Source organism: Trachurus japonicus, chromosome 4 (genome assembly GCF_045865225.1).
Source record: "Trachurus japonicus isolate A0001 chromosome 4, Traja_1.0".
Classification (NCBI taxonomy): domain Eukaryota; kingdom Metazoa; phylum Chordata; class Actinopteri; order Carangiformes; family Carangidae; genus Trachurus; species Trachurus japonicus.
The window spans coordinates 8,200,758-8,213,146 of record NC_140910.1 but is presented as its reverse complement, the minus strand read 5'-3'; the positions used below and the strand labels follow the sequence as shown (position 1 = coordinate 8,213,146).

At 42.1% G+C, this 12,389-nt stretch overlaps 1 protein-coding gene across 2 annotated transcripts; it reads left to right on the top strand.

The window, feature by feature from the left end:
- Positions 1 to 931: 931 nt before the first annotated feature.
- tbc1d23 (TBC1 domain family, member 23) lies at positions 932 to 11,249 on the top strand. Of its 2 annotated transcripts, XM_085773712.1 has the most exons (19): positions 932 to 978; positions 1,992 to 2,103; positions 3,246 to 3,351; positions 3,699 to 3,903; positions 3,996 to 4,119; positions 4,252 to 4,376; positions 4,463 to 4,509; positions 4,585 to 4,688; positions 4,835 to 4,957; positions 5,063 to 5,155; positions 5,246 to 5,416; positions 5,551 to 5,593; positions 5,672 to 5,778; positions 6,144 to 6,286; positions 6,682 to 6,726; positions 7,976 to 8,064; positions 8,183 to 8,318; positions 8,521 to 8,715; positions 9,226 to 11,249. In XM_085773712.1, exons 1-19 carry the CDS (start codon positions 941 to 943, stop codon positions 9,308 to 9,310), a joined length of 2,091 nt encoding a protein of 696 aa, XP_085629838.1. In that variant the 5' UTR covers positions 932 to 940; the 3' UTR covers positions 9,311 to 11,249. The 2 variants fall into 2 exon arrangements, with proteins under 2 accessions (XP_085629838.1, XP_085629839.1); XM_085773713.1 differs by lacking the exon at positions 6,682 to 6,726.
- The last annotated feature ends 1,140 nt before the right edge of the window (positions 11,250 to 12,389 follow it).

The window sequence follows — 12,389 nt, the reverse complement described above, 5'->3', positions numbered from 1 at the left end:
ATGGCTACAATTGATTGAATGTGTTGTAATGCCAAAGAACCAAATCATGCATTCTACTGTAGCTGCAGCTGGTGAAGATGACCTCGCAACAAAAATCAATTTCTCACTTAATTAAGGCTTCACTTGGAAATTGTTGTTACTTATAGCAGTTAATCTGCAAATATCCACTAAATATTGGCTGTTTGATGGAAAATCAGTGATATGTATGGTGACCAAACTGAAAGAATATGAATCCTAATAAAGTTATAATTCCTGGAATGAATTAAAAATTTTCTTTTTTAATGTGTACAGCCTTTTAAATGCATCAATTACACTTAATTTTGATTATTTTCCAGTGATAAACTTCATTTTGTATTCCATCTTTTAATACTCAGTCGTTTGGGGGGTTTCTCCTGATGACCTTAATTACTGACTGGTACACTAGGATGTTAGATAAAATGCAGCACTTGGAACATCACATTAACCAGAAGTGGATGATCAACCCTGAAATAGAGATACAGTTTTTATATTATTAAACTAACCCAGGATATTAATATAATGTAGTAGTAATGAGTTAACCATTGTGTAATTAACCATGGCCTTAACATCAGGAAGTATGTTTCTTATCTATGACAAAAAAACAATAAAATAATAATAATACATTTTATTTGTTGGAGCCTTTCAAGGCACTCAAGGTCATCTTACAAATAGATAACATTAGAACAGTACAGTAGCAAAATATACAAATAATAAATATACAAATAGCAAAATAAATGTACAAGTAATAAAAAGCCTATTTTTTCAGGTGTAACTCATTGTCAATATTCAGTGCTGATATCTTTGTCACATCTGGAAACAAGGACAGTGTGTTTCTTCACCAGACCATAAGTGGCTCCATGACAGCGTTGCACGACAGCTCGGCCATGTTGACGGCATTTGACGTGTCTCCGTCAACACAACAATGGCGGATGCCGTGGAGGAAGCTCTTCAGGGCAGCTGGTGAGACAATTTGCTATCGGACTAATGTTATTAGAGACGTTATTTCGACTGTCAAACACTCGTGTCGGCTTCATTTGGTGGCATTTCGTGTGAAGTAACTAAACATGAGTGTGGGAGTCAAACCCGCTCCGCTGACGGCGGCCGTCAGTCGAGCCCGGTCTGGTACCGTTACTGCTCGGCAGCTAGCCAGCTAATGTTAGAGAGCTAAGTTGGTTTTGTTAAGCACCCACGGCACTAAGACGGACAAAGATAGAGTTTCTGAAAATAACAGTCGCTATATATATATATATATGTTTCATCCTTTTCTTTCTCGTATTGACAAGTTCACATACCAAGCCTGTTAGCTAGCGAGCTAACAGCAACTAGCCGGTGTTGGTCGAGTTCTGCCGAACAGAACCACACCTGGCAGCGCCGAGGCTCTCACCTCATGCTCTCCGTAATGCAGTCACATCACATGATGCAAGTCATGTTAGGCACTTGTCAGAGAAATGCTGGAGCTGTCAGGACTTTCTAAAGATAAGTTAAGGATCTTGGTGATATCCAAATCTTTTTATTAGATCACCTGTTAAACAGTCAAGCTGATACATAATCCTAACCTGTTGTCACGATTCACATTACAATGATACAGAAGATTAAAGCTAAAGTCAGATTTCTATCATATTCATTCATTTATTAATCACTGCGAATTGTAGTTAATTGTACATATTATAATTCATCACAAAAAGCATACAAATGTTTATTTTGTTTGACTTGACATCGAGAAACTCATATGTAGTAGTAGAGCATTAGCCTATTACTACAGGTGAAAAGCAACAAATCCGGTCCTTAGACAATTCAGTTCAATTCAAATAACTGTATTTGTCTCGAGGTGCAATTTTAGAGTAGTAGTAGTTCAAAAGAAAAATGCACACATAGACAATAACTACAGGTATAAAAGCAGAAATACATCCTTTAGCCAGGCTGTAACCAAAACATGAAACTATAGTAAGTGTGTGCTGACAATGTTTCCTCAGGGACCAAGATCTAGCTGAGGCTCTGGACTCGGGAGGTTCTGACATGGAGATGGAGAGAAGTATCATCCAGGTCCAGGAGCATTCGGCCCAACACAAGGCCAAGATGTGGAAGGTGAGGAGGAAAGGCGTATATAAAAGATTATCTATCTATCATAAAATTTAAAATAAATGTCTCCTTATAATTGGACCTAAGTCCGTAATAAAAGATTATCTATCTATCTATAATGTGTCTGTTAGCGTAGTTAAAGCATGCACTCCTGATCGCTCATAATCAAGGTATTGTGTATGTATGACATGACTAGAACTCATTAATGCTTTGTTGTGAGCATCCACATGCCGTGAACGTGGGTACTACCGTATTTACGTCAGGCAGAAGTTAACAAACTGGAAACGCCAGCGTCTCATGCTCTAGTGGTTTCAGGGCCGTGCTTTCCTGATGACACACCCATACCCAGGGCTTTAGTCTGGACTCTGAAACCACATACCTACTACATACTTAATCAATGAATCATGTCCACAGATAACGAAAGCTTCTATATTGGACATTTAACACCTGTACATTTATGCAACTGCCCATTTTTTATGCTTTGTAGATGACAGATGTTAGTTTTGCTTTCAAAATGACCATTATATATATTTTTTTTAATATAAAAATTATACAACTGTTAATTATTGACTCATAAAAAGGTGATTATATAGTCTTTAAAATGTAATGTGAATGAATGAATGAATGGACTTATATGTTGTAAAAATGTCTAAAAAGAAATATTAGGCAGTATTTATGTACATTAGCTTAAGAGCTTAATGTATTGGTCCTAATGTTTTTAAATACTCTAAATGTTTAAAACTCAATGGCTGGCATTACAATGATCTTAATACTTAGAAATCAATGGCGGACACAAGTTGTGTTTGGAGACATAATCGATGCACATGATGTTATCCGACCAGTCTAAACAAACTGTATTTTGTTAGTTGTTTCATTACGGTCAGTGTTATATATTTGATAATTCTGGTGATCTTGAACATGTTTAGTATTAGCCCCTAGAAAAACAACAACTCTTAGATGGTGTCGCATTGCTTGTTATGGCGATCATCTGCTCTGATTGCAGCTATCGTTGGGTTTTAAAAACTCTGAATAGTCACCAGTTAATGTCAATTCATGCAGCTGCATTCAGGATTGATTGTGCGTTTTGTTCCTCTCTGACTCAGTGTGTGCATGTTCAGCAGTGCCTCCTTGTGTCCTTGTGTTTGCAGATTGCTTTAAATGTCTCTGGAAAAGGAGACAGCCTGTCTCCCTGGGACGGCGTCTTCGATTTACCAGAACAGACACTCATTCATAACCGCAGTCAACAGCTGATCGGTGAGTAAATGCATGTGCCTCTAATCATTCACACAATGCAGATTTTTGGGACTGTTGTAAAACCTAGGATGAGAGTCCTCCTCATGATGTAATCACACAGCCTGGCGGTATCTACAGAAGATTGTCAGGTTTCTGAGGAACAAGTGTCTTTTATTATTCCGCCCCTCTGACAAGTTGACAACAAGAGCAGCTCAAAATAGAAAGCCTCTCATCGGAAAGATGCCCAGAAAAACTAGGCATCCAGAAAAAGTGCTCTTTCATGCATATTTTAATAGTCGTGTACAGTCTCACTCAAGCTTTCTCAGTAGAAAAATACAACTAACACCCTCCCCGGTCCCCATGTTTAGATCAGCTGGGTGTATCGGAGGAGGAGAGGAGCGACGCGGTGTCTGATGTCGAGTCAGTCATCACTTTCTACTGTAAGTCCCGCAACATCACCTTCACCCCGGAGCTGAGCTGGCCGCATCTGCTCCAACCTTTACTGGGGCTTCAGCTCCCCCGCAGCGACCTTTACAACTGTTTCTACGCTGTCATGAACAAATACATCCCCAGGTGAATCATCTGAGCCTCGCTTGTCCTTTTCACCCCACTGCACACAGAGGCATGAACTTTAATAACTCTGGGAAAAATGTCGTTTGTTTCAGGGACTGTGTGCCGAATGGCCGACCCTTCCACCTGTACAGACTACTGCTGCAGTACCACGAGCCGGAGCTCTGCTCCTTCTTGGACACCAAAAAGATCACACCTGACTCTTACGCCATCAACTGGGTGAGTTTATTTTCTCTTCACGTTGACATGTCATGTTGTTTCCCAGTGATTCAGCGACACATTCACATGTCATGTTGTTCCCCAGTGATTCAGCGATTCAGGACTGTGTCTCTGTGTTTGTCTCCTCCATAGCTGGGCAGTTTGTTTTCCAGTCACTGCCTTCCTGACGTCACCCAGGGCTTGTGGGACTCCTACCTCCAGCAGGCCGACCCCTTCCTCGTCTTCTTCCTCATGCTCGTCATGCTCGTCAACGCCAAGTAGGCAGCTGCTAAACAGAGACACAGTCATATTCAGGAAAAGTGAAGTGTGTGTTTGATTTGTCTGTGTTTGCTTCCCACCACAGAGAGTCCATCCTCTCACAAGAAGGAGACGGCAAAGAGGAAATCATCAGTAAGTTAAGCTTCTTTTCTTTTTTTCTCTGTATCTTGTTAAGAGTGGAAATGAACAAGGATTTTTGTGTCACAGAAATGCTGGAAGCGTTTCCTTCTCTCCTGGAAGCCGAAGACGTCGACGATTTGTTTTCTTTGGCTCAGTATTATCAGAGCAAGACCCCCGTGTCCCTCAGAAAGGTAAGGTGCTCTGTGACGATACAAAAGCTTGTTTTCGACACACACAGAGTAGCGCTCGAGCTCCAACAAAGAGGTGTGGGAACCAGCACAACAGACTTCATTGTTTCAAATCAATCGTTGTGTCTATGCTTTCTCTGCCCTGGTAGATGAACCAGAATCTGTTTGGCAGCAGCCTGGTGGCTCTGAAAGAGGAGGACATTGACCTGAGTCAGGCCCTGTGTCTCCCTGTGTCTGTGCCGGAAATCCTGCAGGCAAACCAGCTGCAGCAGGTCAGAAACTCTCAGGTTACATTTCACGTATTTTAACTAATAAAGAAACGATAAACACAAAAAAGGAGAGGATGATATGTAATGTGATAATGATGGATGTTAAAGGATGGGGTTCGGTTCTTCGTGGTGGACTGTCGGCCTGCGGAGCAGTACAACGCTGGGCACCTGTCCACAGCCTTCCACCTGGACTCTGACCTGGTGAGACATTGAGAAAATGGATTCTATATGACCATGTGTGTTTACTAAATGTAAGTACCGGTGATGAATTTGTTTCTTTTCCTCCAACAGATGCTCCAGAATCCGTCTGAGTTTGCCCTCTCTGTGAAATCCCTGTTGGAGGCTCAGAAGCAGTCGTTAGAGTCGGGCTCCATCGCCAGTGGAGAGCACTTGTGCTTCATGGGCAGTGGGAGGGAGGAGGAGGACATGTACATGAACATGGTGTTGGCCCACTTCCTGCAGGTCAGGGACAAATGAGAGGGATGGATGAGTGACTTTGAAGTTTTTTTGCTTCCTGTGTGGAAACATAAATTGCACTGTTTGCTAAATGTGATAAATGTATGTGTTCCTCACGACATCTTTACTTCCTCTTGCAGAAAAACAAAGAATATGTCAGCATTGCAAAAGGAGGTTTCATGGGTAAGTACATGCTGCTGAAGGCTGTGTATTCATAATATGGGTAAGAATTGAAACTCAGTGAGGTCTGTGTGATTGCAGCGCTGCAGCAGCACCTGGTGGACATGAACGTGGAAGGCCTCGACTCTTCATACGTCCACTGGATCGTCAGCACATCAGGATCTCACAGCAGCCTCAGCTCTGCAGATGTAAGTGACCAGACATGTTGAAGAACAGTGACGGTAGAGTTGAAAAACATAACTGCATGTGAATTAAAGTCATACAGGATGAGTGGGCCAGGTATATTTCTTGGGGAGATACTGTACAGTGATAATGTTTGAGGAATGGGAGTTTTAAATCTGTATCTTCTGTCTCTTTCTTTTTTGCTTTATTTCATCAGGCTGGAGTGGGGTTTGGGCGTGAGTTGGGTGTGGGTTGGTTGCTATGTTTAGTGATAGGATGCGTCTCTTTTCCCGTGTATACTACTAATGTTGTGTTTGGATATGAACACTACATGTGGAATAAAAACACAGGATGTATCACTGACATTGTATACTTCACATTGTTTTGACAGGGAGAGTCTCTGAGCAGCCCTGGAGACAGCAAAGGCGTCAAGTCCTTGGTGAACAAAATGACGTTTGCTCTCAAGTCCAAGTCGGTAAACGTAAAGGAGAAGATGATCAGCTTCATCGAGAATACCTCCACCCCCGTAGACAGGTTAGGAGCCACTTCTGAAACCAATGCTACATCACACATCTCCCATTTACTCTTTTACTTCTTGTTTATTCTCAACATTAACATTGAGCTTTGCCATGATTTTCATTTGCTGAGCAAAATTTGCTATTCAGGATGTTTTCAAACGTTTATCCCTCTCACTAATAAACAATCTGTGTAATCAATATATCCAAAACACACATATTAACATTCATGTTTTTGTATTAATTTGAGTATTTGGGGGTGATCCATGTTTATACTTCATGTAGTCAGCAGAAATGTTGCTAAAGAGTCTAAGCTGCGTGGACTGTAAATATGGACCCTGACGACCTTTAGCTCTGCAGTTCTGTTGTATTCTAACTTCAGCTCACCATACCTTGTGCCTTATTCCACGCTAGAATATCTTTCAATCTGCCTTGGCCAGAGAAGGTGATTCCAGATCGGTAAGAGCTCCCTGACATCAGGCTGTTTTGTCACCAGCATGCCCACTGGCTGCAGACCCACTCCAGCCCCCGGGGTTGTAGGACACGTAGTAGCGCACTGTGTCACATTAACGCATGCTTTAGTACCTGCCAGCACCGCTCACTCATGTAATAACAGCAGCACACATTCCCCATACAGTGTGGGAGGGCCGTGTACGAGACGTCTCTTCTGATCTGTCTTCATGCTTTCACTAACATGTAGCACTGCCGTAACGTTGTCACTGTTTAAGCTGCTGTGGCCTCTCAGGAGGCATCGACTCATCTCCACATCTGCAACTTGCTGTCTCTCTCTCTGAGCTGAGTAACTGAGGCAGTTTTAAGGAGAACCTCATCCTCACTGCAGTTTGCTTGGAAACGCACTGACCAGTCCGTCTGTCCATTTCATTGCTCTTATAGATGATAGCTGGGGCTATGCAAACAAATTAAAATCCACTTTATTGATTAAATTCCGTTAAATAGCCCTGGTTATCATTCAGAACTAATCTTTAAAGGGATAGTTCAACATTTTTGGCAAATTGGCCCATTCCCATAATCCCTATAGTTTTAGGAGTAGGTTTGTTACCTTGAATTGTTACACTATGACATAATAACGGAGCGTTATGAGACGGAGTTGTTTTTGAGGCAAATTCAGGGACTGCCTGCCGGAAAGCTGCCCCCAACGGCAACGCTCATCAGCGGTTTTGCATGAATTTACCTCGAAAACAACTCTGTCTCGTAACGTTCTGTTATTATCTCATAGCATGGTGCATGTGCAGGTCACAACTTGTCCACCAGAGCGTTTTGGATTTGTTGGATTGTGTATTTGATGAGTTTGATGAGGGAAACCAAGAAATCCCATTAGCCTCCATAACGTAGCTCTGAGCAGCTCGTGGCTCTGCTCCACCGTTCTAAAAACAGCTTGCACTGACAAATAAAGGTAACAAACCTACTGCTATGACTATAGGGATTATGGCAATGGGCCAATTTGCCAAAATGTTGAACTGTCCCTTTAACCCCTAGGAAGCTCTTTATTATTTAACCTATTTCTTTGTATTTAGCGGTGTAACTAATCCAGTAGTGGGCTAACAATGTTTACAGCAGCCTGGAGATCTTCATGCCATTGCTATTTGTGTGCAACCCCGCTGTTATGTCTTTATAATGTCACTTTTCATCACATTCTTCTTTTACACAGCACTGAGAAGTTGCCTTGTTGTCTTTTCTCCATCTTTAGGCATGTGAGCAGCAGCGACCGTGTTGGCAAACCATACCGAGGTGTTAAGCCAGTGTTCAGTATTGGTGATGAAGAGGAGTATGACACAGGTGAGATCTCAATGAATGTAAAAAAAAAAAAAGGGGGGGGGCTTTTGGAGTGTTTAAAAATTGTCTGAGCTTTTATTCTGAAAAACAGAAGATAAACATCCACCCCTTCTCTGTGCAGACGAGATCGACAGCTCGTCCATGTCCGATGACGACAGGAAGGAGATCGTCAACATTCAGACCTGGATAAACAAACCAGATGTGAAGCATCACATTCCATGTAATGAGGTGAAAGAAACTGGTCACATGTTCCCGAGGTGAGTGGACGGACGCCTGCTTCAGCGGCTTTGGTAATGTGTGTGAAAAATGTTCCTCATGACACCCATTCTCCTCCATGGCCGTCATGGGCATCGGAGAATGGATTGGGCAAGCAATGGGAGGAAGTTGCATTGAAACATGACTAATTCCCACTTCCTTCGAATTGAATCAACACTCGCTCTTGTTCTTCCGTGTCTCCAGCCACTTGCTGATCACAGCGACTCACATGTACTGCCTGCGAGAGATCGCCTCGAGAAAAGGCTTTGCCTACATCCAGTCCAGACAAGCACTGAACTCCGTGGTGAAGATCACATCCAAAAAGAAGCACCCCGAACTCATCACCTTCAAGTTTGGCACCAACAACTCAGCTGGAGTGGAGATCTCAGCAGTGGAGAGGTGCTTATTCTACACACACAGATTTGCATTCATATTGATAAGAAATAAGCTTGACTGGGAGTGATTCAATATAATTCACAGCCCCTTATTACCTGAATGGTCCAGTTACCTGTTAGACTGTCTGAGGTTTCTTGTGCTTCATTGTCAAGTCAATTTTAGATGTTATGTAAAAGTAACATAATATAATAGTAGACATAGAAGCACTACAAAAGTAGCCAGTACTGCAGTATGTTACGGGCAAGGGAATGTTGTTTTAATCTTATCTAACTCGAACATAAGCAAACGGTCAGAATATTTTATCAAAGTTGTCTTTAAAACATTTTGAGACTATGTCACCAGCTTAATTAGCCCTACATTCATTATTTTTAGGATATTACAAATAACCTTGATAAATGTCTTTTTAGAGGAGGTTTATATGAAACGTTTGCTGCTCGTTGAATCTGTTTTCTGTTTGATGTAACAAGTGTAATTTTGGCTGATGTCCCGTCCTCTTTCCTTCCCCTCTCTTAGATATTTAATACCAAATGCAGGCGATGCCACCAAGGTCATCAAGCAGCAGATCATGAAAGTCCTGGATGCCCTGGAGAGCTCGTAAAGGGAGGTGACAGTGTCACGATGGAGGAGGGAGGGGGTCACACACCGGCCAGCCGTGACACAAACTATTAAGTCACCGTCTGCCAAGAGTGAAACCTTCTCCCGCTGTCCCTCGGCTGTCCTCCCTCCTGGACAGATCCAGTGCAGTGTTGACTGTAAAGCCCTGTGTGTCTGTGTTTGGGACATGGGGGGGGGGCACACCACTGACTGCAGACCTGTGGGACAGGCTGTGTGTGTGTTGAAATACTTAGGTGCTCTGCAGTCATCAAACCATAATCTTACACTAATTTAAAAGTATTGGTTAGAGTGTATGTTTTACGTTACTCTTGACAAAACACGGGATCTCATTACAGTGCAGTTCCACTTTGGCGATTTCCCTCTGGCCTTAACGTAGCGTACTGACCGACCAGTGGCAAACCTGTTCAATCATCACATGACTGACTTTTTCTTTTGACTTGAACGTCTCGTTTCTGACCCCTCTGTTTCTGTGGCAAACAGTAAATACAGTTCAGTCATGTCTCTTGATTTCACTTTTTCAGACGTTTTCAGTAGATTTAATGATCATTGTTCTGGTCAGGACGTGACCATGAGTCAGCAAACTTAACTTAAAGATGCACATCCCAAAACAAAAACAAGCAGTGCTGGCACATGAGGCAGGTTTCCTACCGCAACAACTGTTTTTGATAACTTTTCTTTTCCAACAGGCCGCCTTAAATAGAAATTATTTGGGGGTGTTTATAAATATGTGATGTATATATCGTGTATACTGCTCTATATCAGCACAGACCTTTGCAATGTCGTTTTGAAAGCATATCCTGATAGTTAGAATATGCAGTGAAAACCTAAAAAACTGGCTTCTAAACCAGCTCACACGGTTTGAAGTTCCCCTTCTTTCTAGAGTAAGAAGTGAGCCTTTTACAGAGTTTCTGGGAGATAATTTATTCTCTGCTTTTACATATAATAATGACTTAACCTCATCTCATAGCAGTCGGATGTAGCTCTCCGAAAAAGCATCATTCACAGCCCCTTCTGGACTCCATCGGTATTACAACAGCAGGTTCGGTGATTGTAGTTATAAAGAGCCTGAGCACCTTAGTATTTTTCCATCCCATTCAGATTCAGTATGTGGTTGATTTTCCCACTTCAATGCCTGTGTGAGGCTGTTGTTTTTTTTCTGAGAATGCAGAAGGCTGTTATTGTAACCGAAGCACCGCTGTCACCGTCTGTGCTCCGCGCCGCGATGCACAGCTTTGACAGGAGCTAAGATCGGGCCGTCTTATCTGTCGCATTTGTCATCATAACTGAGCAGCTTTCGTTTGCCTGACACTGTTGCCTTCGGCCTCATGGCTGTGACGTGTGATCCCGGCACCAGCAGTGGCAGCATATCGCAGTGTATCGCTGCTTCTCCATCTAATCTTTAAACCTATTTGGGACTTTTCCTGGCTTTTTTTCTGGCTTAAAATGTTTGTTTGCATTGAGGTCTAGTTGTGTAGGCAGCCTGGGTTAAAAGTGTCAAAGCCTCCTCCTAAGTGATGTAGCCCCTTCCAACTGAAGCCTCAGTCCAGAGAGGGGTTGTCTCTTAAAAAGGGCAGGAGTAGTCATCTTGAGTGAAACACACGGCACATTTGAATATGGGCAACCAGAAGCAAAACTTGAATCAAGACTCTTAAATCTGGTCTTTCTTCACTCCAGTCCTTCATAGCATTCCTGTGTAACCCATGCATTGTGTTGTAATTTGTAATTTTGTGATACTTCTCAGTATTCTGTTGAGTCGAACATCCTTGACTGGGGAGTCTTTACATTACTCTGTAACATCACTGGCAAAGGATGTCAACCACTAGTCGAAACGCAACATGTCTCAAGTGTAATTTGCACCTTACTGTACTGCTATTATTTTCTAAGCGTTTCTGTTTTTAATAAATGGAGATTATTCGACTGCACCCATTGAGTTAGAGTGATTTGTTCACTGTTATTTGACAGGTATGTGTCTTGAATGTCCATAGTGGTGATTAAAACATTCTCCACAGTGTTGAGCAGCAAATTGTTAATTGCAGTGTTTCAGTCCTAGATCTCCACCTAATGGTGGTTTAGGTGTAGGACCAAAACATCACCATTAATTGTTTGCTGTAATTTGGACAGTGAGCAGGGTTTTTACTTCCACTCATCACCTGCCTCACACAACAGATGTTTTCAACAATGTACATAGTTTAAAGGTCCTGTATAGTACAACGTTTGATTATAGAGGAGGTCTCTAGGCTCTATCTTTATTCTGCGAAAGCTCACACAAAACAGTGAGCCAATCAGGAGAGTGACTCAGAGCCCCCTCTCTCCTGATTGGTTCACTGACCTGTAGTTGCCATAGCTCCAGAGAGAAGAAATATACAGTAGAACTTCACTGAAATTGTTTTTGGTTCTCATAACCACCTATATATCTTCTTATGGATCAATACTTAAGAAAAAAACATGTGGCTCTTGCAGGCTACAGTACAACAGACACATTTGACAAAGATAAATCCTAATTTATCCTTCATTTAGGAAAGAACAAATGCTGTTGCTATGAGAAGTAATGGTTAGGAAGAAGAAGGGGAAGCAAATGCATCATGTGTTTTTGTGTCTGCTCCTTTGAAACCAGTTGCAGAGGAGCATTGTATTGTATGTTTATCCAAATGTTTCTGCAAAGAGGAAAAAGTGCCCCTGGCATTGTAGAGTTTAATATAATTGATTAGACTAGTTGGGACACACAATTAAAATGTGAAGTTAGATTTAGTAGGAGCTGATAGTTTTAAACTATATTCAGTTTGTATGTAGGGTTGCCAACAATCTGACTCTCCAATGAGGGACATTTTTTCGCGGCGGGGCAGGGGGGGGGTGCTGCACTTGGCTGAATTTGACATAATTTCAGATTAAAAACCATAGATGGCTAAAAAAATTCCAGGCTAGGATGACGATCCGTAACAACAGATTACAACATTTTTAATTAGTTTGTAGTAGCTAGGTGTGTAAATGATCAAAAATCAGTAGCCTGACATTAATAGAGGTCCCCTTAGGGCCCCATGAAGGCTTGGGCCGGCCCTGATCAC